Source organism: Lepidochelys kempii, chromosome 14 (assembly GCF_965140285.1).
Source record: "Lepidochelys kempii isolate rLepKem1 chromosome 14, rLepKem1.hap1, whole genome shotgun sequence".
In the NCBI taxonomy this organism is placed as follows: domain Eukaryota; kingdom Metazoa; phylum Chordata; order Testudines; family Cheloniidae; genus Lepidochelys; species Lepidochelys kempii.
Window position 1 is genome coordinate 26,738,937 of NC_136393.1, and position 27,584 is coordinate 26,766,520.

Below are 27,584 nucleotides of genomic sequence, written 5' to 3' on the forward strand. Positions count from 1 at the left end.
ATGTCGTCGGATGCTGAGATGGCCGTCTTTGGGGTGGCAGCTCCTTTCCTCCGAAAGACAGAGAAGGAGAGAATTGAGGACCAGAACAAGCCTTTTGATGCTAAGAATTCAGTCTTTGTGGTGCATCCCAAGGAATCCTATGTGAAAGGCATAATCCAGAGCCGGGAAGGAGGGAAGGTCACAGTCAAGCCTGAAAAAGGAGAAGTGAGTAAAAACAAGGAATAAGGAACAGCATTTTGTTCCTCCTCTGTTCTTAGCTGATAGAAAAGGGTCTCTTCTTTCCTTCCAGACGGTGACTGTTAAGGAAGATCAAATCTTCTCCATGAACCCTCCCAAATATGATAAAATCGAGGACATGGCAATGATGACCCATCTCCATGAACCTGCTGTCCTGTATAACCTCAAAGAGCGTTATGCAGCCTGGATGATCTATGTAAGTACAGGCTGATGTCTTTCCTGGACTTCCAAACTAACAGCTACACTAAATCATGTGGAACCCCATCACGTTATCTCCCTTTCTTTCAGACCTACTCGGGTCTCTTCTGTGTCACTGTCAACCCCTACAAGTGGCTGCCAGTGTACAACCCAGAAGTTGTGTCTGCCTACAGGGGCAAAAAACGTCAAGAGGCCCCTCCCCACATCTTCTCCATTTCTGACAACGCCTATCAGTTCATGTTAACTGGTGAGTGGCTCAACTCCTGAAAAGTGATTATAGAGTGAAAATTTCATATGAGGAATCACAATCTTCTTTCCGGGAAATATGACATGCAGCTAAAGACACCAAAAACATTCAAAACTAGCAATGTGCAAACACGAATTCATCCAAAGACAAACTGAACCTGACCCAAACATTAGCCCAGCTCTCAGAGAACTTTTTGGAAGTTCACAAGCGTGTGGTTAATGGAAAAAAGTACAGAATGTCCATATCTGTGTCTGCACATTCTGGCTCTAGCTGGGCCCAAAGAAGAACTGTAAAAAATCATGACACTCTGTTCTCAGGAAGCCTGATTCTTCCTGACTTTGCATCGTGTGTGTCATTTACACTTGTGCAAAGTGGTGCATCAGAATTCTCCACTCCCTTACACCTTGTGTGATAATTCACACGCACTTTGCACTCTTTTTGCACTGATGCTATGCAGATGGTTATAAATTGAGGATCAGGTCGTTATTCTACATACCCCTTTGCTGTCCAGAGATATAAGTAGCTTCATCAGATTTCTGTAAGAGGATATTCTGTGAAAGGGAAGTGGGTATAAGTATCCAAGTTAGTTGCCTGATGCCCTGAGGCCCCTTTGCAAATCCCAGCACTTATTTGTTTCATTCAGTTTTCAGTGAGTTCAATGTTACACAGTAACTCTCTTAAGTCACTTTGCTTCTGTCTCTTTCACAGATCGGGAGAATCAGTCGATCCTCATCACGTATGTATATTTCCCTGCTCCGGTTTTTGCTGGCTTTGCTGTGCATTACAGGAAGAAACTCTTTGGTGATGTGTTCTCTGCTTCTCTGTTTGATTTGACAGTGGAGAATCCGGTGCTGGAAAGACTGTGAACACAAAGCGTGTCATCCAGTATTTTGCAACAATTGCAGTTTCTGGGGAGAAAAAGAAGGAAGAGCCAGGCAAAATGCAAGTGAGTTGGTCACTAGAGAAGGGATTAAATGTTCTGTTCTGAAGCTGCCATTTGGTTTAAAACGACCGTAATTTGACAATAATTGTTACTTTGTAGGGGACCCTTGAAGATCAAATCATCAGCGCCAACCCCCTGCTGGAGGCCTTTGGGAATGCCAAGACCGTGAGGAACGACAACTCCTCTCGTTTTGTAAGTCTTTTTGACAAAATTGTTCCTAGCCACAAGAGCAATGATGGGCCATATATGTTCCTACCATTAGACTGACAATATAAATGTTGGCTGAGTTTTCACACCTGCGGAAGAGACCCCAGGGCAGCTTTGCAAATCCCACTTCTGGAGTCTGTCTCTGAGGGTTTAAACGAAATAACTTTTTTTTCCTTTAAAGGGTAAATTCATCAGAATCCACTTTGGCACCACAGGGAAACTGGCTTCTGCTGACATTGAAACATGTAAGGGACCTCCCTTTAAGGGTCACAATTCTCTGTCTCTCTTTCTTTCTCATGGTGTTTTCTTGTGGCTAATTGTACTTTACCTGTCTTGCCAGATCTGCTGGAGAAATCTAGAGTCACTTTCCAGCTCAAGGCGGAAAGAAGCTACCACATATTTTATCAGATCATGTCCAACAAGAAGCCAGAACTAATTGGTAAGAAACGTTTTAACTCTTTTGGTGGAACTGATCACTGAGTAACACCAACTGATGAGCTTTGTTACATGAGCAATTATGGGCATGTCTACACTGCATTGTAAACCCAGGCTCAGACTCAGATTTGAGCCCAACCCCTCCTCTACAGTTCACGCTCAAATCTATCTGACTCGAGTTAGTAAGTCGTCAGGGCCAGATTCCTAGGACCCACATGGGGCGGTAGGTCCAACCTCAAATCCTGCTGTGACTTGGGACCAAGCTCGGTCATTTTGCAGTGTGGATCCTGCACAAGCCTGGGTCCCCAGAAGCAGAAAGTCTGACTCGGGTCTTTGAGCAATATGGAAGCATCAGCATGGTTCTGAGAACTAGGTCATTCAATTGTAAACCTGGGTTTACTATGCATCATGATGCATATGCGTAAGCTTGGAAACACTGAGTCTGTAGGCATTAGGCCCACAGACCAGGGTTTACAATGGAGTGTAGACATACCATTAAAGCCCTGTGTTACCCTCAGGCAAGGTCTGGAATAAAAATGTGACCAAAGACCAAACTGCAGCAGGGAAAAATTGGGATCTATTTTTGTTTTCAGAGATGCTTCTGATTTCCACCAACCCATATGACTTCCCCTTTGTGAGTCAAGGTGAGATCACTGTAGCCAGCATCGATGACCAGGAGGAACTCATAGCCACAGATGTGAGTAGCACAAAGAAATTAGCACAGGGACTAATACCAGAGAAGGGGTAAAATGTCTGAGTGCTTTAGGAGCTGAAATCCCATCATAAGTCAATGGGGCTTTGGCTCCTAAATCACCTAGGTGCTAGATCTTTTATGATTGTGTTGACAGAGCGCCATTGACATTCTGGGCTTCAGTTCTGATGAAAAAATGGCCATTTACAAGCTGACAGGGGCAGTCATGCACTATGGGAACATGAAGTTCAAGCAGAAGCAGCGTGAGGAGCAGGCGGAGCCGGATGGCACAGAAGGTATTAGCAGAATCTGAGCTAAACTCTCAATAATACAAGCAAAAAAATGAAGCCTTAGTCATCACTTGTGCTGAGCTGGGTGTTGGCACAATCTAACTCATGGGGGAGGTGGCTATAAGGGCTGATCTAAGTTATAGCATATCTACTATAACATACCTGCTACACATGGGTGTAAATGACACATAAGGTGTAAGCATCTCAACCTCCCCATCTCTAAAATGGCCTTCTTTGTAAAACAGCTTAGCTTCGCATATGAAAGGGGCAATGGAGGTGTTTTATTGCCTAACCAGCCCCTGGATTGTGCTATGAGATGAGACAGGCAGCGGGGAAGTGATGGCAGGAGAGGGCCAACATTGGGTAGTCATACTAGTTTAACAACATGAAGTTCCATTCTGTCCGAGAAGGCATGCACAGTTCCTGCCTATGCCAATGGGAGCTGCATGTTCATTCTGTGGACACAATTTGGGCCATGGTTTGAAACTGAAGAGAGACATTCTAATTTGTTTCTAGGCCAAATGCTGCACTGAAATACATCCCTTTGTAATCCTGTTGAAGCCAGTGGGGTTGCACAGCATGGAATATGGCCACTAACCTAAGTCCTTTATTCTGATCATTCAGAAATCAGAATCTCTAGACAGGCTGCACAGTAAAGTGGCAAAGAAAGAGCTTCAAAATCATCTTTTCATTCTGGCTGTTCATCTGCTTCTTTCTCCTTTAATATTTTTTATTCAGACCATATGGGATTTTTTTTGACAAATTCTTTCAATCACTTGATGTACAGACCCTCTCAATCAAATGCAAAACAATTAATCGAGAAATAAAGAAATGAAGGAAACTCTAAACTCCATAATTACTGGAGTTATTAATAGTATGTGGTAGCTGGTGAAACACGAACAGATCTCATTGCTCTTTTCTAGTAATTATAAAAGACACCAAAGTCTATTTTTGAGCTACTGGTTCATTCCTCTAACTCTTTGTTTAGTGGCTGACAAAGCTGCCTACCTGATGGGTCTGAACTCAGCTGACCTGCTCAAAGCCCTATGTTACCCCCGAGTCAAGGTTGGGAATGAATATGTGACCAAAGGTCAAACCGTGCAGCAGGTAACTATCGGTTATCTAGAACTCCTGGTTTGAATTAACACACCCGGGTTTCTTTTTCTGCTTTGTATGGTAACTCCAGTCCCTCTCCTACTGGTTTAGGTGCACAATTCGGTGGGTGCTCTGGCAAAGGCGGTCTTTGAGAAAATGTTCCTGTGGATGGTCATTCGTATCAATCAGCAGCTGGATACCAAGCAGCCCAGACAGTATTTCATTGGTGTCCTGGACATTGCTGGCTTTGAGATCTTTGATGTAAGGAGCAGAGGTTTGACAGCAGGTTCTTGGAAGGGATGCTCAGGGGTTCTGAGAACTTTGAGGATTATTTAAAAATTTAAATAATTTCCTGGAAAAGCCTGACTTTTCTGTAGAAACAGGTGTCTCTTGATCTTCTCCCACAGTAGTATGACCCTCCAATGATTTCATTTTTGGGTAGATTTTGTTTGGTACATGCAGAAATGGCAACTACACTGAAAGTGCCTTCAAATTGTTAACAGGTGGTGCCTAATAGCAAAGAAATTATCGTCCACCTAATGCAAATTATTGTAGGTGTTCATGGCACCTAGAGGACAGCTCACTAACTCCCAGGCAGGCTTGCAGCCGAGTATCTGGAAATGTTTTAGTAGGCCGGAGGGCTGAGAGCTCAGAAGGATCTGGGCAAGCCCAGACTCTAATATATGATCATGATCAAGAGCATAAAAATGGCTAAGTAGGCCTGGGCCCCAGAGCACAGAAATAACTGGACAAGCCTGGGCCTTACATTCAGAAATGTCTATGAAGAGCTGAGGATCGAATCCCAAAACATCTGGCTAGTTTTAGGCAAGAGAACTCAGAATCCCACTGAAGCCCAGGTTAGTTACACAGACATGATGAGTTGAAAGAAGAGTCATTGTTAGGTATATCAGGTGTGCACAGAATTTTACAAATAGGTATATCTCCGTTTTTGCCTTTGTGTAGTACAACAGCCTGGAGCAGCTGTGCATCAACTTCACCAATGAGAAACTGCAACAGTTTTTCAACCACCACATGTTTGTGCTGGAGCAGGAGGAGTACAAGAAGGAAGGGATCGAATGGGAGTTCATTGACTTTGGGATGGACTTGGCTGCCTGTATTGAGCTCATTGAGAAGGTTCTTATGCTTTATGTGCTGAAGGGTTCTTTAGCGTCTAAAGGATTTTGCTATACTTAAGATAATTAATAAATGCATGCTCAAGTGCATGTAAATTATTTAATATACTCTGAATAATTAAATAAATATATTGGACATTGGTTGTTAAAAGGCCTCAATCCATAACTTTGGGATAGGGTCACAAGGCAGCCACACATAACTGTATGGCAACAATCCCTGTCACTGTTCACTTCCACAAAGAAAAGGACAGAGTAAGTTTTAGAACTCTTTTTCAGTTACTTGGACACAGTAACTATTTGAAGGACATCTAAAGAACTGCATGGCCTCACCCCTAGACATAGAAGTTTAGAATGATTCCTGTTTCATTCACTTTAACTCTCTAGCACACAGAAAATCTGTCTAGGACACGCAAGATGATTTTCCATATGCTATATCTTTATTATTTTCAAACCTACAGATAGATACCATACGTAGGTTACCCTAATTTTATCTTGTTGAAGGCACATTCACTGACACAATATCCCTTCTGAACGCAACGAAGAGATGCTCACATTGTCTAGGAGGCTGATTTGTAATATCTCTTTTTCCTCTCTCTTCTCATCTGTTGCTGTGTCTTTCAGCCAATGGGTATTTTCTCCATCCTGGAAGAGGAGTGCATGTTCCCCAAGGCAACTGATGTGTCTTTTAAGAACAAGCTCTATGACCAGCATCTTGGCAAGTCCAACAACTTCCAGAAGCCCAAGCCTGCCAAAGGAAAGGCTGAGGCCCACTTTGCCCTGGTGCACTATGCTGGCACTGTGGACTACAACATCACTGGCTGGCTCGAGAAGAACAAGGATCCCCTGAATGAAACTGTCATTGGGCTGTACCAGAAATCGTCACTGAAAACACTGGCTTTGCTCTTTGCCGTGTATGGTGGAGATGCAGGTAATTTCTGTGAAATCAGTATTTTCTTTGACACACAGCAGGTGGCTCCTAAAGAAATAAAAAATATGCAAAATGTTCATTTTCATGAGATCCTTACATTTTAATTGCATCCTTTTCTTGTATTATTCAGAGAGTGGTGGTGGTGGCAAGAAGGGAGGCAAGAAGAAGGGTTCTTCTTTCCAGACCGTCTCTGCTCTTTTCAGGGTACAGTACAGTGGTCATTATAAATCTCTTTTCTATGTGAAGGAGGAAAGAAGACCCCCTTTAATTCTGCAAAGCCTGGTTTCCAGTTAGTTTTGACATGCACAAGCTTCCTTGCTCATAAAGAGCAAAGGGCTGCAGTCCTCAATCAAACAAAACTTCCAGGCAGGTCACTAGGAGTTTTGCCTAATTAACAACATGAGAATAAGGGCCAGAGTCACTGTCGCCTCTGGATAATGTGAAAAATGATATAAAACAAAATCATTCTCTGATATGGGGCTTAACATGTTCCTTCTCTCTACTTACCCTTTCAGAGGAAATTGATTCAGGGCCACACACTGTGCAGCCCTTCCCCCAAAATGTGGATGTTGCAATGGGGTCGGGTCTGTAGGCGCCCTTCATGTCTCTGATTATAACTGAAGAGCTGACAAGGTTACGAGTGTGTCACTTGTGTCTCACTTTCCTTCTGCCTCTCACTCCCTTCCTTTCTCATCCTCTTAAGCGTCCTGAGTCTCCCCTGCCTGACACCTTGGGTGTCACTTTCACTGGTGCAAAGGAGTACAAAAAGGGTGTACAACACTCCCAATTCAGAATTCCTCCCTCCCTCCCTTGCTCCCTCCCGTGAGTGGCAGTTTCTGACACCCACCTTGTACTCACTTTATTCAGGTGTCAATGACTAGACGAGGTGGTGGGCAGTGGAGAGTCTGCATTCAGGGCTGTGTTTTATCCTCACATGCAGTCCATTAAATTTTAAGTTCAGGATAAACTTCTGATGTTTGTCTCAGATTTTTGAAAGTTGCCTTATGTTTCAGCAATTCCAGTGTCTCTTCTACCAGTCATAATGGCCATTTCCCATAGGCTCAATTGTACTATTTTTAATTATTTAATTTCAGTTTATTAACAAGTTTCAAAATTACAAGAAGGAGGGAGATACAGGTTAGAATGTCTCCAGCTGGTAAGACCTGACAGCTCATTTGTCTGAATTTCAAATACTGGTCAACAGTTTGCTACAAATCATGATCCCATTATAAACATTTTACTGTATTTATCAGGGCACAGATCTGCATATATCTGCATAGGTGTAACATTGCTTAACTTAAATCTTTGCTTACGGTCTCACAGGAGAATTTAAACAAGCTGATGAGCAATCTGAGAAGCACTCATCCTCACTTTGTGCGATGCATCATTCCCAATGAAACGAAGACACCCGGTAAGAAGAGCCAGTGTACAGAGATCTTAGTGAGATGCAGCCATTCCCTCTGGGCTGCACAATAAGGTACTAATTCATGCTGTGATTTGTTAAGGTGCAATGGAACATGAACTCGTACTACACCAGCTAAGGTGTAACGGCGTGCTGGAAGGGATCAGAATTTGCAGGAAAGGATTCCCCAGCAGAGTCATTTACGCAGACTTTAAACAGAGGTCAGACTCCTCCAATCCCTGTTCCATTCTCTCTCTGTGTGGAATAGCTTGCCTTTTCTAACTACTTTAACTATTGTAGTCACTGCAGTGCCCACACATGCTGTGTGTATAGAAGAAATTTAGGACCAAACTGGTATACTCCCAAAAGCAGCAAAAATACCACACTTTTCCTGTGTGGGGGGAGGGGAAGGGGCTGGGTGAGCCGTGGAGTGGCCATGTCAGGTGACTATGTAGCCCTTTAAATACCATAAAGCTGAATTTCATGATGGGTCTGTCTGTGGGACCTCAGAATAGGGGCTTCATGGGAGGACAAAGGCAGTGACAGAGACATGGCCAGTGTGGCCAGAATTGTGAGCAATGTGAGCTTCTTCATATTTTGTTTTCTCCCACAGATATAGGATTTTAAATGCAAGTGCTGTTCCAGAAGGACAGTTCATGGACAGCAAGAAGGCTTCTGAGAAACTACTTGGGTCCATTGATATTGATCAGACCCAATATAAATTTGGTCACACCAAGGTACAAACACTCTGATTCAAACACCGTCTATTTGTATTTTGTACAGAATGAAAGTGATTGTCTTTAACATTCTCTTCCTCAAGGTGTTCTTCAAAGCAGGACTTCTGGGTCTTCTAGAGGAGATGAGAGATGATAAACTGGCACAGCTTATCACCCGTACACAAGCCATGTGTCGTGGCTTCCTGATGAGAGTGGAATTCAAGAAAATGATGGAAAGAAGGTAGCAATGTACTGTATGTCTGCTGGGTCTGTGTCACCCCACAGGGGTGAAATGAACAAAATTATAGGATGGACTCCGTCTGATTTAGATCTCATTAATCCACTGTATCAAGGTGTGAGTGCTTGGGAGTAGAGCTGGATGAAAATTTTCAGACAAATAATTGATTTGCTGAAAAATGCAGTTTTAGGTCAACGAAAACAATGAATGAATTTGCTGGTAGTTTAGGCCCAAGAAAATGTCCGATCAAGAGTCACAAGGGGCAACCATAGGAGGAGCCCCAGAATACCTATCATTTAGTTTTGGTTCAACATTAGTTTTGGTTCAACCCAAACTGATTTTTTTAATTTTATTTTTCAGAACTGCCAGTGAACCAACGAATCAATTATTTGCCCAGCTCTATCTGGGAGTGTAAATCAGTCTAACTTGTATACCAAGGAGCAAGAAGAAGGTGTAATAAAGTGTGTGTTAGACTAGGGGTGGCCAACTTTAACTTACACCTTCCAGTTGTGTACTTTTTATGCTATATTCTCTTTGGGTCCTCAGCATGTGAGTTACACCAGTTCAGAGTCCCTTAGACTCCAAAACACTCATCAGAGGGAGTGGGTCAGTTACAGATGTGATGTGTAAAGAGGGAGCAAAAGTTCATTCCGGTTTGTGAGCGTGAGTCAAGACTTTAGTTCAACATGCACATTGAGGAGACCAACAGTGGAGTTTTACTCCCCCTAGACTTTCTGAGGCTCAAGCAGGTCCAGAGTCTGTAACCCTTAGAGTAGTATGTTTTCATGTGAGTGGCCCCATTTGAACTCAAATGAGGCTGAATAAATGGTACTCACAATATTCACAATGCATTGCAGAATCTGGCCTTTAACATTGACCACATATTCTGATTACATTATAGAGAGTCCATCTTCTGTATCCAATACAATGTTCGGTCGTTCATGAATGTCAAGCACTGGCCCTGGATGAAGCTGTACTTCAAGATCAAGCCCTTGCTGAAGAGTGCTGAATCTGAGAAGGAGATGGCCAACATGAAGGAAGAGTTTGAGAAAACGAAGGAAGAGCTTGCTAAGTCTGAGGCAAAAAGGAAAGAACTGGAGGAGAAAATGGTGACCCTCCTGCAAGAGAAAAACGACCTGCAGCTCCAAGTGCAGTCTGTGAGTATCACCAATGCATTCAATCCTTATTGCACAGTAGAAAGGTCCAAGCTGAAGGTTCCAAATGCAACTTTCCCATGAAGCATCCCATTAATAGCACTGGGGTCAGTGTTTGGCCAAGATAAAATATTCCCCGTGTTTAAAATATAAAGTATTGAAAAGAAAATACAGGTGTATAAATAAATAAATAACAATACTCCCAGTCACGTATGACAGGTCATGCCCTAAAACAAGGTGAGAGCAAGCAAATTTGGAGAAGCAAAGTTATGCTCTTTAAGTACACCTGCCTCATCCAGGGCAACTTAGTGTGACAATGCCAGTGTATTCACAAGCCCTGATGAATTTACACATCTGCTGTACCCTTTAAATGTATTATGCCACTGATGTTGCCATCCCAGGCTGGATTAAGGCAATCTGGAGCCTCAGACATATCATGACAAGGGGCTGTCTGTGGCTCCACCCACACAGCCGCAGCTCTGTGATGTGGTCCCCCCACTCCTCCAACACACACAGTTGAAATGGCAGCGGCAGAGGGCTCCTCCCTTCCCAGAGAAGCAGTGGCCGCAGCCTGAGGTCCTCGTTTCCCAGAAGAAGAGGCAGAAGGGGCCTCCTCTCCTCTGGAGCAGCAGGGGCGGATGTAGGGCTCCCTCTCTCTCTCCACAGAAGTAGAGGTGGCAGCACCCCGAGCACTTGCTTTTTGAGCCAGGATGCGCGCACGGCGGGAAAAGCAGGGGCACAGCCCCCCCGTAATTGGTGAGGGCACAGAACTCCTCTGGTGGCCCCAGGGCAGTGGAGGGAGAGTGAGCTCCTCCGCCCCCAGGGTGGAGTGGGGACCTGCCCTCTGAGTTTCACGCTGGAGGGCTGCTTGCAATGCAGAGCTCTTTGCTGCAGCACTGGGCAGCCAGATCCCCTCTTCCAGGAGCTAGGGTTCTCTGGAGCTCACTCACCCCACCCCCTTCTCTGCCTCCACCAGTTAGCGCTGAGATGGCACGCAGTGACAATCCTCTTATCCAATAGTGAGCAGTGCCTCTGGGGGTGGGGCAGGCAAGGAAGGGATCAGTCGAGGGGTGAGCACAGTGTTCCTGGATGGTGGCGGTGGGAGCACAGGGTACCCCGTGGCCGGGCTGGGTAGGAGGGGGGAGCACAGGGTCCTCAGTGGTGCCCCAAGGGGAGGGCGAGCTCCTCTGGCCCAGGGGCAGTGGGGAGGAGCACAGAATGTGCCCCCCCAAAAGGGTCAAATTTTTACTCCTGCACACGCCCCTATCCAGGGTGTCTATCCATGCACCCTTCCACTCTGGCCCCACACAGTCCTCTGCTAGGGCGGTGTCTCTGTAGCCCATCAAAACAGTAGGGCTTGGAGCTCAAACCCCAAAGAGATGACTGGGGCCATTCTGCCCTCTTGGGCAGGGCTGTCCTCAGGCATACGCAGCATACGACACTGCATAGGGCACCCGAAAATTTGGGGCACCACCAGGACAGCAGGTAAGAGCGGGTTGGCTCCTGCACACCCAGCGCATGCTGCAGTCTCCTTAGGCAGGGGCCGTATTCACAGAGCCGAATGCACCGGGGCGGCGCGTTCTGTGTGAGGGAGAGGGTACAGGGGTCTCTGAGGGGAACTGTGACTCTCTGCCACTGTGAGGCAGGCCGGGCAGCTCAGTATCCTTTGCTGTCCCTCCCCTACCGGGCTGTGAGCCCAGACTACCGCAGCATCTCCTGCATACGAATGGTGGGAGAGGGGGGAATCTTCTGGGAGTCCGCGGGTGGGGGTAGTGGCTGGGCCCCAAGTCGGGCATAGGGGCACCAGCTTAATAATACTGCGTGTGGCCCCATAAATCCTACGGATGGCCTTGCTCTCGGAACTATTGTTTTAGGCTGTCTGCAAACTCAGGCAGTTGTCACTGCATCACTTAGACTTGGCTCACATCCTCAAACTGTTCTTCATAACCCCATGGGCTAGAAACGTCCTTTTTTTCCAGACTGTTTGCTGAGGTTTTATTGCAGCCACATGACTCCAGAGTTGAAGCCCTACATACAGGCTTTTAGTGCCTATGCCTTAATCTGTCCCTGTGAAAATAATGACTTTTAGAGAAAATTTTGGAGCATGAGCTACAGGATGTATATAAAAAGTTAAGGACATTTTAGTTTTTTCTTTAAAAAAATCACTCCGCAGATGATTTTGCACTGGCTTAACTCCACTATTTCTCAGCCAGGCCTGTGAAGGATTCGGCCTGAGTTTGAACACTATGTTGATGCAAAGGCTAGACCTTGCATACAGATCTGCCTCCAGGGAGCCTCACTGACGTCAGCGGGGCTCTGTGTGGATGCAGAGTCCAGCTGTGTGGAGTCATATGGCAGACATGGGCTCCATTTGCAGGATCTAGCCCCAAATTTTATGTTCTCAGTTAAGCCATACTTGAGGTACCTGAGCACTAAAAATGTTTGCCAAAAATATGAACTGGTGAGAGATGCTTCATTTATGGCCAGAAATTGAAAAATATTTGTTTTTCATTTCTGAGTTGTATTGAAATTAGAGAAATTTCAGGCCAAATGGTTGTTTTTTTTTTCCAGAAAATTTTAAGTGACTGATAATATGAACTACAAGTGGAAGTGTCATCAAAACCATAACTATAAAATACCTATTCCATGCTATAAAAGATGCAGTAAAAGTCATTATGAGATAAACACCAGTTAAAAAAAAAACCTTTTAGAAAAGATCCTAATAATGGATTCACTGTAGGAATCTGATGGCTTGGCTGATGCTGAGGAAAGATGTGACCAGCTGATCAAAACCAAAATCCAACTTGAAGCTAAAATTAAGGAGGTGACTGAAAGAGCAGAGGATGAGGAGGAGATGAACGCTGAGCTGACAGCCAAAAAGAGGAAACTGGAGGACGAGTGTTCAGAGCTGAAGAAAGACATTGATGACCTTGAGTTAACATTGGCCAAGGTTGAAAAGGAAAAACATGCCACAGAAAACAAGGTATAAGGCAGAATCTCTAACGAACTTTCTAAAATATGACACTGCTGGTTCACAAACAATAATGTTTTGTATCCATTTTCTTTAACTACCTTTGTTCAACTCTGCAGGTGAAAAACCTCACTGAGGAGATGGCAGTTCTGGATGAGACCATCGCTAAACTGACAAAGGAAAAGAAAGCCCTCCAGGAGGCCCATCAGCAGACCCTGGATGACCTGCAGGCAGAAGAGGACAAAGTGAACACACTGAGCAAAGCTAAATCCAAGCTGGAGCAGCAAGTGGACGATGTAGGCACAATAACATATGGAGAGAACAAAACCAGTGTGATGTTAGGCTCTTGTTCGCAGAGAATTTATGGCCTTTTTCTGTTTAGCTTGAAGGGTCGCTGGAGCAAGAGAAGAAGATTCGCATGGACCTTGAAAGAGCGAAGAGGAAACTTGAAGGAGATTTGAAGCTGGCCCAGGAATCCACAATGGATTTAGAAAATGATAAACAGCAGCTGGAGGAAAAACTGAAGAAGTAGGTATGGTTTGCAGGGGGTAAACTGCAGATCCATTTTGTTCCAGCACTAACTTTTTTTTTTCCGTGTGAAAAGGAAAGACTTTGAAATCAGTCAGCTCCAAAGCAAAATTGAGGATGAGCAAGTCCTGGGCATCCAGCTGCAGAAGAAGATCAAAGAGTTACAGGCTAGTCATTAATTCTTTCTATTCTGGTCTTCAGAACGAGTTCAGTTAAAAGGAAGCCATCTTTCTTAGGCTTGGTCTGAGTTAGGTTGACATAGTCATGTTGGCCAGGGGTTTGATAAAACCACATCCCTGACTGACAGAGATTTGCCCCAGTGTAGATGCACACCAGCTGTGTTGGTTGAAGAAAGCTTCTGTCAATGTAGGTGGATGAAAATAGGGAGAAAGGAGGGACAGTTGTATCAGGGCCCTGAGCTCAAGGGACCCCCAAAACATCTTTAACATCTGTGTAAGTAAAGTGAAATGGAAAGAGGTGGACCCAGTGAACATGATGTACCAGGGACCCAGATTTCTCTCAGTGGGTTTGGACGTAGCTACCCTAGTTCAGGGAGGTGATGTTTCCTTGCCACCAGAATCCCCTGTTGTCAGTGTAGCCTGCATCTATTCTACGGTGTTATGCCAGCAGAACTCTGCCGATAGCCATACTGGTATAGACCCCAGAATGAAGCCACAGTCTTAGTGTTTCCTGTTGTTCTCCAGGCTCGTATTGAGGAGCTGGAGGAGGAGACAGAGGCTGAACGTGCCTCTCGGGCGAAAGCAGAGAAGCAGCGGGCTGATCTCTCCAGGGAACTCGAGGAGATCAGTGAGCGTCTGGAAGAAGCTGGTGGAGTCACAGCAGTTCAGATTGAGATGAACAAGAAGCGTGAGGCAGAATTCCAGAAAATGCGCCGAGACCTTGAGGAGGCCACTCTGCAGCACGAAGCCACAGCCGCCGCCCTCCGGAAGAAGCACGCGGACAGCACGGCAGAGCTTGGGGAGCAAATCGACAACCTGCAACGCGTCAAGCAGAAGCTGGAGAAGGAGAAGAGTGAACTGAAGATGGAGATCGACGACCTGGCTAGTAACCTGGAGACTGTCTCCAAAGGCAAGGTACAGAGCTGTGTATTGAAAGTGCTGTCTTTATCCTAAGTCTTATTGCAGCTGAAAAGAACAGAAGATTTATATTTAATTATATCAAACTTTACATGTAAGCAGGGTGTAAAAGAAGGGTAAGAGCTGTACATGTATTACTATGAGTTGGTGTTTAGTAATTTTGGCACTAATATAATGATAACTAACGGGTACTTTTGGTTTATAAGATAAGAACCAAAGGCAGGGTTGAATAAAGTCTAAGGCTGATGGTCAATGTTTTGATAGGAAAGAAACTTGGAATGCAAAGGCCTCTACCTTTATTAGTCCAGGTTAATACCACATTAGCAGGAAAGACCTTCACAATTATTATTACACTGAAACTTTAATTAAATGATTAAAATTTAAATAATAAAAGAAAAACATTAAAAACTTCTGTCAGATCAATTATCTCAACATCACTCTTTTTTGCTTTCCTGTCTTTTTCTCTTTTGCCCTTCCTTCCCTCCCTCTAATCACTGTAAAGTGATGAGTTTTGTGAATAGTAAATACACAATAAATCATGATTTAAAATAAAAATCAAGGACTCTGCATCTCAACTGACAATCTGTTCCTTAATTTAAACAAGTGAGATAATATTTGAATGATTTATGACAATACATTATCACACACTACTACCTATTGTTGTGCATATCTTCTATAATCCTGCAGTCTTAGTGATATAAATCCTTACTATAGAACTGTTTTCGCTCTTAAATGCTGGCTAGCATTTTGTGGTCCATGAGAGTTGCAGATCGTGTGATCTCAGAATACAACAGAGCCAGTTGTGTAGCCTCTTTCCTTTTGCCCATTTCACATATTGCAGGCAAACCTTGAGAAGATTTGCCGCACTCTGGAAGATCAGCTTAGTGAGGTTAAGACAAAGGAAGAGGAGCACCAGCGCTTGATCAATGACCTGAGCACTCAACGAGCTCGGCTACAGACAGAAGCAGGTAATACACTTATAAGTGTTTGCTTCAAGGTAGAAATTTGACCAGTCTATGCCTGAGAATTGGGATACTTCTGACAATGGTGAACTTATCTCTCTATGGCTTAGACTCTACCTGCCATTCTATGTGATGCCTATAAACACTCTAGATTACCATATGTCAGATCATTACCAAGTAGAAATCCCTTCTTGAATGCTTCATGCTAATAGAATAAAGACTGAAAGATTTTTGTTTTATTTTGAACACATCACCGAATGCATTGCTACCGCTGCTACTGCTAAGAATAATAAGGAAGAGAGGGGAAATGACACACTAATGACATTTGCAGAGGATACTTAATGGGGAGAGTTGCAAAACCCAGCAAGGATAAAAATAATAGAAAGGAACCCAGAGAGATTAGGAAGATGAGCAGGAAAATAATAACACAAGATGCTTTTTGGAAAGATACAACTAATAGATCTATGGGGAAATGAACCAAAGTACATGTACTTGATGGGTGGGGGAACTCTGAGAAACAGGAATGTTGAGAAAGGTCTGGGAGACACACTGGACCCCAGGCTAGATTTACATTTGCCAACTAATATGACAACAAAGAAACACAGTGCAGTTTTGTGTGCTGCATGGGCAAATGCATCACGTCACAAAACAGGGCGGTTCTAAACCCTCTCTGTTGAATATTGTGGGGATCATTTTTACAGCAAAGGGTTAATTTGGATGTTCCTTTGCATGTCAGAGCTAGGACTATACTTTGGGTTTTTTAAAAATAATTTTAGGCTTCAACTTTTTAATGTCAATACATGATGTAGACCTTTATTAACTACATGCAAGGCCTTTGAATATATCAGATTCTTTTGGCATGACTATTGTCAAGGAAATAAAGACTTCCCACAATTCCATGCAAATTGTCCAGAGTCCATAGGCCTTAAAGCACTGCATTCTTTAGTCTGCAAGCAGGGAGAGGTAAGGAGCAGAGACCAAGGTGGGGTGGCAGGGGCTCTTGGGAGGGTAGAGTAAGCTACCTGTTTGAGGCTTCTAGAAGGGGATGGGTCTAGGGGCTCATGGGCTAGGGAGGTCAGGGTGGTATGGTGGGGGGCACCTTGAAGGGGAAGAGGAGGGTCCGGCTGGAGGGGGTGTCTGGGAGGGGAAGAGGAGGATCAGGCTGACTGGGGGAAGCCTGGGAGGGGACGAGGGGGGTCAGGGTGCTGGGGGATACCTGGGAGGAGAAGAAGGGGGGCGGTCAGGCTGGTGGGGGGTGTCTATATGAAGAAGAAGAGGGACAGGCTAGCGTGTGTGTCCAGGGATTGGAGATCAGTGGCCGGTGTTTCTGACTCTCAGAGATGGCAATCCCCTTTGGGTCCCATTAAATCTGGCCCGGCTGTCCCTGCTGTCATGACGGGGGCGGGGGAGGCGGCTGGGCCAGACTTCAGTGAGTGGTGTAGGTGTATGGGGTTGCAGGCTACCCAGGTTTGGCACCGTGGGCAGATAAACTGGCAGGTCTGGCGCCCTAGGCACTGGGTCTCTTCTTAGTGCTCTCCGAATGGCCATGGTGATCAGAGACACCTAAGAGGAGGAGGCTTCTGGGAGGAGTCTGGTTTCTTGGGTCACTTTTTGGACTTCAGCTTGTTCATGTCTCCTTCTGCCTCTTTGTCATCTTTGGGTTCTGGGAGCTGGGCATCTTGGTACTCAAGTCCACCCTTCTTCTCAGGGGAAAAGAACCAGCTTGCTTGCTCGGCTGGTGAAGCCCAATCCCACAATTGGTGTCTCAGAGTCAGTCCCTTATTTATATAGATTTGGATCCAACATGTGTCCAGAGCCAGCTGAGGCTCAGAGCCCCTTTCCCTGAGGAGCTGGCAGAGTTCCTCTCTGAGCCCTGCCTGTTTTTCAAAGGCAGCGAAGCATCTGTGGCTCAGGAGGCTCACTCAGTTTCCAATGCACTAATGTACTTGCTCTTTTCTGATTTGTATGGTCTCTGGCAAGGTTTGCTTTCATCGAGAACTTTCCCCCTGTATCTGGAGAGCCAACTGGGCACTGTCACGTTAATTTCTAAGTCCCATTTCATAAATCTACCCCAGCAAATTAGCTTACTTAGCAAATGTTTTCCAGAGCAAAAGAAGAGACAGAGAGTTGGTATTAAATTTTTAATAAATGGCCATGTATATTTAAATTAAATATTCTAGATCTATTAATACTAATATATTTCATATTCAATTTTTTAAAAGTCTTCTCTGAACTTTCTCTACCAGTTTAGAATAGTTATCTCATCTGGTTATTTTGGGAAAATCCTGGTGGCAAGATCCGATCTCTCACGGTATGTCTACACTGAAAGGAAGCCCAGGGTTCAAGCTCAAGCCTAACCCCCTTTTTGTCTACACACAAATCACACTAACCATGGGTTCAGACACAGGGTCCCAGGACCCACGGGGATGGAGGGGCCAAGCCTGAGTCAAGCCAGGACCCAGGGTCCAAGCCCTATTGCTTTGCAGTGTAGACATTGCCCCACAGGACTCATGCTCTGGGAGTTTGCCAAAAGTACTGCACAACTCCACAGGCTGACTTCCTTTGTTCACTGCACCATGAACAAAGGGCTAGAGTGGCCACATTTTGGGATGGTGCTAAGAAGTCTGGGACATGGGTGGCTGAACTCGGTCCCGCACAATGTAGCATAGACGTTGGAGCCCCAGGTTGGGACCCAGGATTCAGCAGTTCCTAAACTGAGGTTACAAATGAGTGTAGATGCTCAAACCTTAGGTTAACAGGCCCAAGGTCTTCTAACTCGAGTTCTACTAACCTTGGGCTTACATTGCAATGTAGACAGACCCCAAAGGTGGATAAGTTATTATTCCTGATGTCCAGTATGTGAAAAAAACAATGCTAAGTCCTAAGTGAGGTTATGAAGGCATCTTTATTGTCAAGAGTGAAAGGAAGCAACCAAATCTCATTGAAAAGCTACCATGTTATTGGGCTTGGCTAGCACAGACATTCATTTTAGTTCTGGGAGACTGAGCTCAAACTTGTGTGGCTGTACAGTGAGCAGAAAACTTCCACTCTGAGCCCGGAAACTAAATCCATGGTCCTACTCTGAAATCAATAGGTGCAAGAGGAAAATGATTGGGATACAGGTGCTCTCTCCCTGATTCTCAGAAGGCTGTCTATATCTCTCCCTCTATAGACACATTTGGATCATTCGAGTCTTGGCACAATGCCAAGCTAACTGAGCCACACTGCCATATTTACAGACTGTATATCACATGCTGTGTCTAGGGTTTAAGGAAGATAAGGGGCCCCCGATTTCCACAGTGCACAAAGCTCCAAAATTCTTTAATCCAACCCTGACCAAGGGGATGAAGGAACTAGTAATGAGAAATGATTTAATAAGATAATAACATACAGTGTGGCTAAGTGATAACTTAGTTTATTTTAATGGAAATAGGAAGGGTGGAAGACTGTGTTTAGTGTGATGCACCAAGGGTATAAGTAGGACTATTGGAATGAAACTAAGAAAAGAAAATTTAGACTCAATATTAGGGAAACCTTCCTGACAGTGAGATGTATTAGACTTCCACAGGTGATGAGTCTATAAAATTATATGGGACTAGAAAAGTGGACTAGAAAATGTACTCTAGGGAACAAGAGATTGGCAGAAAGATAGACTGGATGATGTAACAGGAGTTTCTCACAGCTAACATATGATTTTGTCTCATTTGTGAAAAAACATTGTTTCCATCATTTTCATTTGAGTCTCATTAAATCCCTCCTATTTCACTTTGTCCTTTTCAGGTGAATTTTCACGCCAGGTAGAGGAAAAAGATACATTAGTTTCTCAGCTCTCAAGAGGCAAGCAGGCTTTTACCCAACAGATTGAGGAACTGAAGAGGCACTTAGAGGAGGAGATAAAGGTGAGGATTTTTCCAACCGTATTGTCTTCATCTGAAGGTTGGCGGTTTCATTTGATGCCTGATTCATCGTCTACAAAGGATGCTTTAACCTCATATAAAATCATATCAGTCTGGAAACTAGACAGTGTATTTATATTTATCCAGATCAATTTTAAATGCCCCTACAATGGGGTTTCTACCACTCCATCGGCTGACGGAGGACACTGTCAGAAGGATCCCCAGGATATTTAACTACATCACTGTGCTACTCCTGTTGTGTCTCCAGGCTAAGAACGCACTGGCCCACGCCTTGCAGTCTGCTCGCCATGACTGCGACTTGCTCCGGGAACAATATGAGGAGGAGCAGGAAGCGAAAGGTGAGCTGCAACGTGCCCTGTCCAAGGCCAACAGTGAAGTTGCCCAGTGGAGAACCAAATACGAGACGGATGCCATTCAGCGCACAGAGGAACTGGAAGAGGCCAAGTACGTGTTGGGATGGGGGGAGGGCTGGAAGAAACCAAGAATGTAATGTGGAAATGGGAAGAGGCCAACGATATGCCCAGAACATGGAGTATATGGGGCCCAGGTGTGATGGTAGAGAAAAAGAAAAACTAAAGTGTATATATGTCCTGGGAAACAATACAGGGACAGTCCAAGTGCAGTAGTGTTTCCAAGATTAGGAGAGGGCACATATTATGTATGCACTCGGGTCACAGCCCAGAAGAGGTGATTCTGCTCTCACAAATCCCAGAGCAGCTGCACACAGATTTCTTCCCATACTGCTCACTAAATGGGAGCCGTATTTACTCACTAAGTGGGAGCTGTATTTACAATCTTCCAGGAAGAAGCTTGCCCAGCGTCTGCAGGATGCTGAAGAACATGTTGAAGCTGTGAATTCCAAATGTGCTTCCCTTGAAAAGACGAAGCAGAGGCTGCAGAATGAAGTGGAGGACCTGATGATTGATGTGGAAAGATCTAATGCTGCCTGCGCAGCTTTGGATAAGAAGCAGAGGAATTTCGATAAGGTATTTCAGCCTTGTGGGTGTTGGATGGAGCATCCGCTAGTGATCTCCATTGCTTAGACTAAGGTCTTGTTGTTCTTTAGGTTCTGGCAGAATGGAAGCAGAAATACGAGGAAATGCAGGCTGAACTGGAAGCTTCCCAGAAGGAGTCTCGCTCGCTCAGCACGGAGCTGTTTAAGATGAAGAATGCTTATGAGGAAACCTTGGATCAACTTGAAACTCTGAAGCGTGAGAACAAGAACTTGCAGCGTAAGTCCCCGGATTTCTTCTCCTAACATGGGGCTTCTGGAAAGCTTGTCAACACTCTAAAGTGAAAAGAAAAGGAGTACTTGTGGCACCTTAAAGACTAACCAATTTATCTGAGCAGCCGATGAAGTGAGCTGTAGCTCACAAAAGCTTATGCTCAAATAAATTGGTTAGTCTCTTTTCTTTTTGTGATTACAGACTAACACAGCTGCTACTCTAAACTCTAAAGTGAATCTGTCTGTGCCTGTGGCATTTCTAAGGAGACTCTCTCTCTTTGGGCCCTTTGTCTGATTGCGTTATTTGTCTGTAACCCAACAGAGGAGATTTCTGACCTCACAGAGCAGATTGCAGAAGGGGGAAAGACCATCCATGAGCTGGAGAAAATGAAGAAGCAGATTGAGCAAGAGAAATCAGAAATCCAGTCCGCTCTGGAGGAAGCTGAGGTACACATGCCATTAGTCACTGCTTTACAAAGAGAGAGTCAAAAACCTTGGAGCTGTATCCTGTTGTAAACACGGTGGGATAATTCACAGGGACAGGAGGACAGCACATGCTGTGCTGGAAGCTATGTACTCAGTGCCCATGCTACCCACAGCACTACATTCCAGTTTGTGGGAGCATCTAACACTTTATTTGGAAGGAAAAAACTATTTTGTCCCTTTATTGACCCTTCACTTGCTCTTGTTAAGGCTTCCCTAGAACATGAAGAGGGCAAAATCCTCCGCATCCAACTTGAGCTGAACCAGGTAAAGTCTGAAATTGACAGGAAGATTGCTGAGAAAGATGAGGAAATTGAACAGCTGAAGAGAAACCATGTCAGAGTTGTGGAGTCCATGCAGAGCACCCTGGATGCTGAGATCAGGAGCAGAAATGAAGCCCTGAGGCTAAAGAAAAAGATGGAGGGGGATCTGAATGAAATGGAGATCCAGCTGAGCCATGCCAGCCGCCTGGCTGCAGAGGCACAGAAGAATCTGCGAAACACACAAGGAGTGCTCAAGGTACACTAAGCCACACATGCCTAGTGCGATAGTTCAGCTGGTCTTTTCAGCATGCCAAGGAGTCTGTGCCTCCAGGTAATTTCTCTCACTCGTTTTACAGGATACCCAGATTCACTTGGATGATGCTCTCCGAAGCCAAGAAGACCTGAAGGAGCAGGTGGCCATGGTAGAGCGCAGAGCTAACCTGATGCTGGCCGAAATTGAGGAGCTGAGGGCAGCTCTGGAACAGACAGAGAGGGCCAGGAAGGTGGCTGAACAGGAGCTTCTGGATGCAAGTGAACGAGTTCAGCTCCTGCACACCCAGGTCAGGGTCTAGTGTGAAAAGAAATCCCACAAACCCCTAAGCAGGAGACTGCTCTGTAGGTATCCTGCTCCAAAGAGCAGCGCTAGAGGGTGTTTAGAAGATTTTTGTTCCTGAAATGGCCTTTACGCTAATGTCCATACGATGGACCTTTGTTAAACAGAAAGCAAGAAGCTGCAAGGCCCTCCTTGGTTTCCTTCATGTTGCTTTGTTGAAGGCGACACAGGGATGACGAAGGTTATAATTGCAGTGATGTGATGGAGGGGGGCAAGTGTCTCAGAGGCTCTGGGTGTGGCTTTCCTGCCTCTTATACAGTTTCCATCATTGGATACTTTTAAGTCATCTCTGCCATCCCCCTGGGGCTCAGGAGGTATTTCTACACAGTGATTATTTTGTTTTGGAATGGACCAGATTTACAACAATTGGCACATAGGGTTTGCCACAAGCTATGGAGATAACGTTTGTGAGAGCTCTTAAAATATTCACAGCACATTCTCCAAAGAGCAGAGATAGGCAGTGATAAGAAGCAGTAAAGACCTTGTCTGAAATGAGCATTGTGGCAATATTCAGTAGGATGGACCATTGCTGAAATGGAAGCAGAAACCTGCAAGTCCATGCTGAAGGCTACATGGGGGTTGTGAAGGTCAGAGGCAATTACAGCAATACTTGAAGTTGAGTGATGGAGGGCGATATCAGGGGCCTCAGGTAGCCTTTTGGAATCATTCTGAACCAGTCCGAAGGGAGAGCTGGTGGGTTTCCTGCCTCAGACGTAGTTGCTGTTGATGGATACTGTTAAATCATCTTTGCAGAGATGATATTTGGGGCTCAGAAAGTGTTTCTAAAGGGCAATTATTTTGTTTTTGGAGCTGACCAGATTGCACCACCTGGCAGGTATTTCCAACCTATTTTCACAAGGGATGATATCACCAGTAGACTTTAAAAGATGATCTTCTTTTTGTACCCTTCTGTAATGACACACGTTGAAGTGTGTGCTATACTAAATTGTCAATACATGGCAATATAATCAAATGTGTGTGAGGTGCTTTCTGTGTTTATTTGCCAAGTACTCCTTACTGCTACCTTTATTAAGGCAATGAGAAAGATTTTTCTTTGTATTAATATATTCTTTATTCACTCACTACTTCTGTCCTTCCTGCAAGCACACCGCCTTGGTATACAGGGTTTGTCACAGACTGGGTGGGGAGGGGTAATGTTTTTGAGAGCTCTGTCTCAAAATATTCATAGCACGTCACTATCTGCCAATGTTCTGCAGTGATAATTCATTTAGAGGAGAGTTCTGTTTTACAAAATGTTAATAGTAACCTGTACATTAAACACAAATATTCAGTTCATGCTCCAGAGTCAATATTTTGGGACTAACTGTAAAAATGTCTTGTCTATTGTTGTTAAACAGAACACCAGCCTGATCAACACGAAGAAGAAGCTGGAAACAGACATTTCCCAAATCCAGAGTGAAATGGAGGAGACAATTCAGGAAGCGCGTAATGCAGAAGAGAAGGCCAAGAAGGCAATCACTGATGTGAGTTGAAGGCACCTTTCTTTGGAGAACATGGCCGTGTTTGCACCTGAAATGGCTGGTTTTCTGGACCAGTTTCCTTTCTTTACTCACTAGGCGGCCATGATGGCGGAGGAGCTGAAGAAGGAGCAGGACACCAGCGCCCACCTGGAGAGGATGAAGAAGAACCTGGACCAGACGGTGAAGGACCTGCAACTCCGTCTGGATGAGGCAGAGCAGCTGGCACTGAAGGGTGGCAAGAAGCATATCCAGAAACTGGAGTCCAGAGTGCGTATTCCCCATATTTGTGCATTTAGGAGCATTTCCTATGTCCAGTCACAGTGAAACTCAACGATCCATTTCTCATTCCAGGTGCGCGAGCTGGAAGGTGAGGTTGACAATGAGCAGAAACGCAGTGCTGATGCTATCAAGGGTATGCGCAAGTATGAGAGAAGAGTAAAGGAACTGACCTATCAGGTAAGGAGGGAGGCCCTTTGTGCTGTCACATCCTTCTCCGGGGAGCACGAATTGTTTGCATGTGAACCTGCAGCACAGAATTTTTATTGCCATTCTCAAACAGCAAGACTGTTAACAGTAATACTATGGAAAAACAAAGAGTTCATCAGGAAATCATTTGAAAGACTATTAAAATATCCATGTTATAATCTTTATTATCCTACTTACCAAAACGTTTTATACGCAACATTGCTTTCACTGTGTAATATGAAGGAAATAGACAAATAATTTGGAAATGAAATGACTTTTTTCCATTACAAACTGTTCCTAGACCGAGGAAGACCGCAAGAATGTTTTCAGGCTCCAGGATCTGGTAGACAAACTACAACTGAAAGTGAAAGCTTACAAGAGACAAGCTGAGGAGGCTGTAAGTATCATTCTGAGGTGGGCGAATATTCATCCTCTGATGGGATAGAAATTCTGTTACTTCGAGGAGAATGATATTAAGTTTTTTTCCACTAATTGTCTGTCTGTATGTCTGCCTATCTAAGTCCCTGGAATTTGTTTGATGCCTTGTGGCTGTTTTTTTGCACAACAGCTCAAGTACACAGAGAATTAGTTTGTGTTGCTCATGGTAAAATCCCTTATGGACACCTGGATGGCTTCAGAGCAACATCGTTGGGAGAGGGCTTCCCACAACACAGTGCCAACCCAGAACAATGGATCTGGGAGGCTGCAGTAAACACAATTTCATTCAGATACAAATAATTCCTTTAAGTTGCAATTTTGCCAGAGCCAGAAAATGCTGTCACATTATCAAAGAATAGGAGTACTTGTGGCACCTTAGAGACTAACCAATTTATTAGAGCATAAGCTTTCGTGAGCTACAGCTCACTTCCTCAGATGAGATGCATCTGAGGAAGTGAGCTGTAGCTCACGAAAGCTTATGCTCTAATAAATTGGTTAGTCTCTAAGGTGCCACAAGTACTCCTTTTCTTTTTGCGAATACAGACTAACACGGCTGTTACTCTGAAACCTGTCATTATCAAAGAATGTTTCTTCCCCTGGGGCAATGGCTGAGGGACTTTGTTCTTGGAACAAATCAGGATTTGTGTACATCGTAGCAGAGCTTGCACATCCTTTGGCCTGTACCTGCTCAGTTTACCACTCTTGTACATTCTTTAGCATGGTGTTATCAGTCTGGTCATATTCAATCATATTCTATGATTCTATGGTGGAATATTTACACTCCACCTGTTTTTCAGGGGTGCTTGTACATTTCTTGAAAAGAATTTGTAACAGAAGCTTATGAGCAACTGAGAAAGGGGTTAGAATGGAAGCTACCTGACCTACAGTATACACTACCTACTCAAATATTAAGTACATATAGTAAATACCATTAAAGTCTTTTTAATATAAAACTCCCTCTTATCTTGTCCCAGAATGTAAATCACCTGTCCAGTAGCGCTTCTCATTATTTAAATCCCCACTATCTATCAGAATACTTTTGATTTTCCTGCAACAATACACATAAATAAGGAGCCACTCCGTGTGTGTGTGTGTGTGTGTTTCACACAGATAGATAGATTTGCACTAGGGAACTAAAACTTTTTTGAGTTTTTTGTGACAGGTTTATAGTGCTTTTGATATAACACAACTGATCTGTTCCTTTCATTCAGTTCTGTCTTCCTCTTTCTTGTAAGATGCATCTCACTAGAAAGTACCAATTGTCCTTTTCTTGCAAAACCATGAGCACACAGTCTAATTGTATGAAAGGTAATTTTTGGGGAATCTAATAAAAAATCAGCAAATAGGAGATATTTTAGACTGCTCAGCTGAAGCGTTCCCCTTAAAATGCATATGAGCTGGAATGGTGTGGCATCTGGCATTCAGATTTCTTCACTGTCCCATCCACCTATGAGTCTATGAGTCTAGGTACAAGGAACCTACATCCACCGTAGGATAAACTTTTAGTAACAATCATGTTTACTGTCATTTTGCAAATGCAAAAGACTCCAGAATTATCAGTGAACATACACAGCTAAAGATACATAACTCTTAAATGTTTGCAAAGGTATTTCAATTAGTTTTAAATAAATTTTCTAAATTAGAAAATGATGAGGTAAGACGTGGTCAGTGGGTGACAGAGTCTGGGCCTTCCCCTCAGCAAACAATTGCATCCAATCAAGTCCCAAATGTGGGAGAAGGGAAACTGTTAGCCTTTTGGTTTTCACAACACTCTCTCACCATCCTCAGGAGGAACTATCCAATGTCAATCTCACCAAGTTCCGCAAGATCCAGCACGAGCTGGAAGAGGCTGAGGAGCGGGCTGACATTGCGGAGTCTCAGGTCAATAAGCTCCGGGTGAAGAGCCGAGAGATTCACAAGAAGATTGAAGGAGAAGAGTGAGGATGTCTCCATGCTGCAAAGTGACTGAAGAAATGCACAAAATGTGAATCTCTCCGTCACTTTGCTTTGTAATTATTGTTTATTCTGTCCTCAGTGTCTAGTAAATAAAGCTAATAGAGAGCTTTGCATACAAAGAACCAGAAGTGGCTTTTGTGTTGTATTCATTAGCTCTAGAGTCTTATTAAGGTTTGTGCACTTATATTTTTCTAACCAAACATACACTAAATATTTGTAAACTGTCATCCCTACATTTTTAAAGAATTTGGGCCACCATTAAGATAATCCAATCTGACCTCATGCAAATACAAGGCCACAGAATTCACCCAGGAATTCTTGGAGTAGAGGAAGTTATTCTTCTGTATGATGTAAGTGAATGCTCTCAACCCATCCAGTCTTGATTCAAAGCCACCAAGCAATGAGGAAGTTACCACATCCCTTGGTAATCTGTTCCACTGGTTAATTACTCACACCGTTAACAAGTTGTATCTTATTTCCAATTTGAATTTTTCTAAATTCAACTTCCTGGAAGTTGTGTTACATTAAATTGATCCCACAAATCAGATCTGGCCGTGCTATTATGGTAGGTCCCCTGCTTTCCCTTCGTATGATGAGTGAGGGCGCTGCCTGTTGCCCCTATTCTTGGGCGTTGAGGGCTCCGCTAGTGCCCTGGTAGGAGAGAGAAGGGGAGCAGGGAAGGGACCCGGGCCCGTCCTCTGCTCCAGGTCCCAGATCCTTCAGCTTCATGGGCTTCCTGCCCTCTCCCCCGTTGGGCAGGTTTTCTCTCAGTCCTGTGTGCTGGGGAGTCCCTGTGCTTTGCTTGAGCAGGGTTTCCCTTCCTCTGGTTCTCTGATCCTCTGGTTAACAACAGTACTCCAAACTACAGTCAGCTCTCCTTCCCACTCCCTGTCTGATTGAAGCAGGGGTTTTTATTAGGTCTCTGGCAGGGCCTTAATTGTCTCCAGGTGCTCTAATTAACCTTTAGTAGCCTCTCCTCAGTCCACAGGGATTACGGCTCTGATCATCCTGAGGCTTATGTATCTCCCATCTATCATTCTCCTGCTTCCCTCTGGCCCTGCTGTATCACATATCTTCCCTCCCGCTCCCAGCCCCGCTCACCACCACATGGTTGGGCTACTTGGGATCAGAGGCAGTGCTGTCGCAACAGGCCATCAGCATTGCCGTGTTGGTTTCCGGTCCTATGCTGTACCTGTACCTGGAAATGGAAGGGTTGCAGGGATAGGAACCATCTAGACACTCTCACATTCTTCTCCTTGTTTCTGTGCATC

At 44.4% G+C, this 27,584-nt stretch overlaps 1 protein-coding gene across 1 annotated transcript; it reads left to right on the top strand.

The window, feature by feature from the left end:
* LOC140898370 (myosin-1B) lies at nucleotides 1–26,298 on the top strand. Its single transcript, XM_073312107.1, has 38 exons — nucleotides 1–204; nucleotides 290–433; nucleotides 526–682; nucleotides 1,391–1,418; nucleotides 1,520–1,628; nucleotides 1,725–1,817; nucleotides 2,014–2,077; nucleotides 2,173–2,271; nucleotides 2,861–2,964; nucleotides 3,116–3,254; nucleotides 4,237–4,355; nucleotides 4,455–4,604; nucleotides 5,307–5,477; nucleotides 6,098–6,404; nucleotides 6,535–6,608; nucleotides 7,728–7,815; nucleotides 7,910–8,027; nucleotides 8,420–8,543; nucleotides 8,627–8,763; nucleotides 9,662–9,917; nucleotides 12,655–12,897; nucleotides 13,005–13,181; nucleotides 13,268–13,413; nucleotides 13,490–13,580; nucleotides 14,118–14,507; nucleotides 15,352–15,478; nucleotides 19,253–19,371; nucleotides 19,637–19,833; nucleotides 20,192–20,375; nucleotides 20,456–20,621; nucleotides 20,937–21,061; nucleotides 21,308–21,616; nucleotides 21,717–21,920; nucleotides 23,332–23,457; nucleotides 23,551–23,721; nucleotides 23,806–23,910; nucleotides 24,221–24,316; nucleotides 26,146–26,298. Exons 1-38 carry the CDS (start codon nucleotides 1–3, stop codon nucleotides 26,296–26,298), a joined length of 5,814 nt encoding a protein of 1,937 aa, XP_073168208.1.
* The last annotated feature ends 1,286 nt before the right edge of the window (nucleotides 26,299–27,584 follow it).

Excerpts from the sequence above, each read along its gene's own strand:
- LOC140898370 (XM_073312107.1), top strand. The coding sequence starts at position 1 with ATGTCGTCGGATGCTGAGATGGCCGTCTTTGGGGTGGCAGCTCCTTTC. Across the intron at positions 2,272-2,860 it reads CAAGAAGCCAGAACTAATTG|AGATGCTTCTGATTTCCACC; the intron begins GTAAGAAACGTT and ends TTTTGTTTTCAG. Across the intron at positions 23,722-23,805 it reads TCCAGAAACTGGAGTCCAGA|GTGCGCGAGCTGGAAGGTGA; the intron begins GTGCGTATTCCC and ends TTCTCATTCCAG.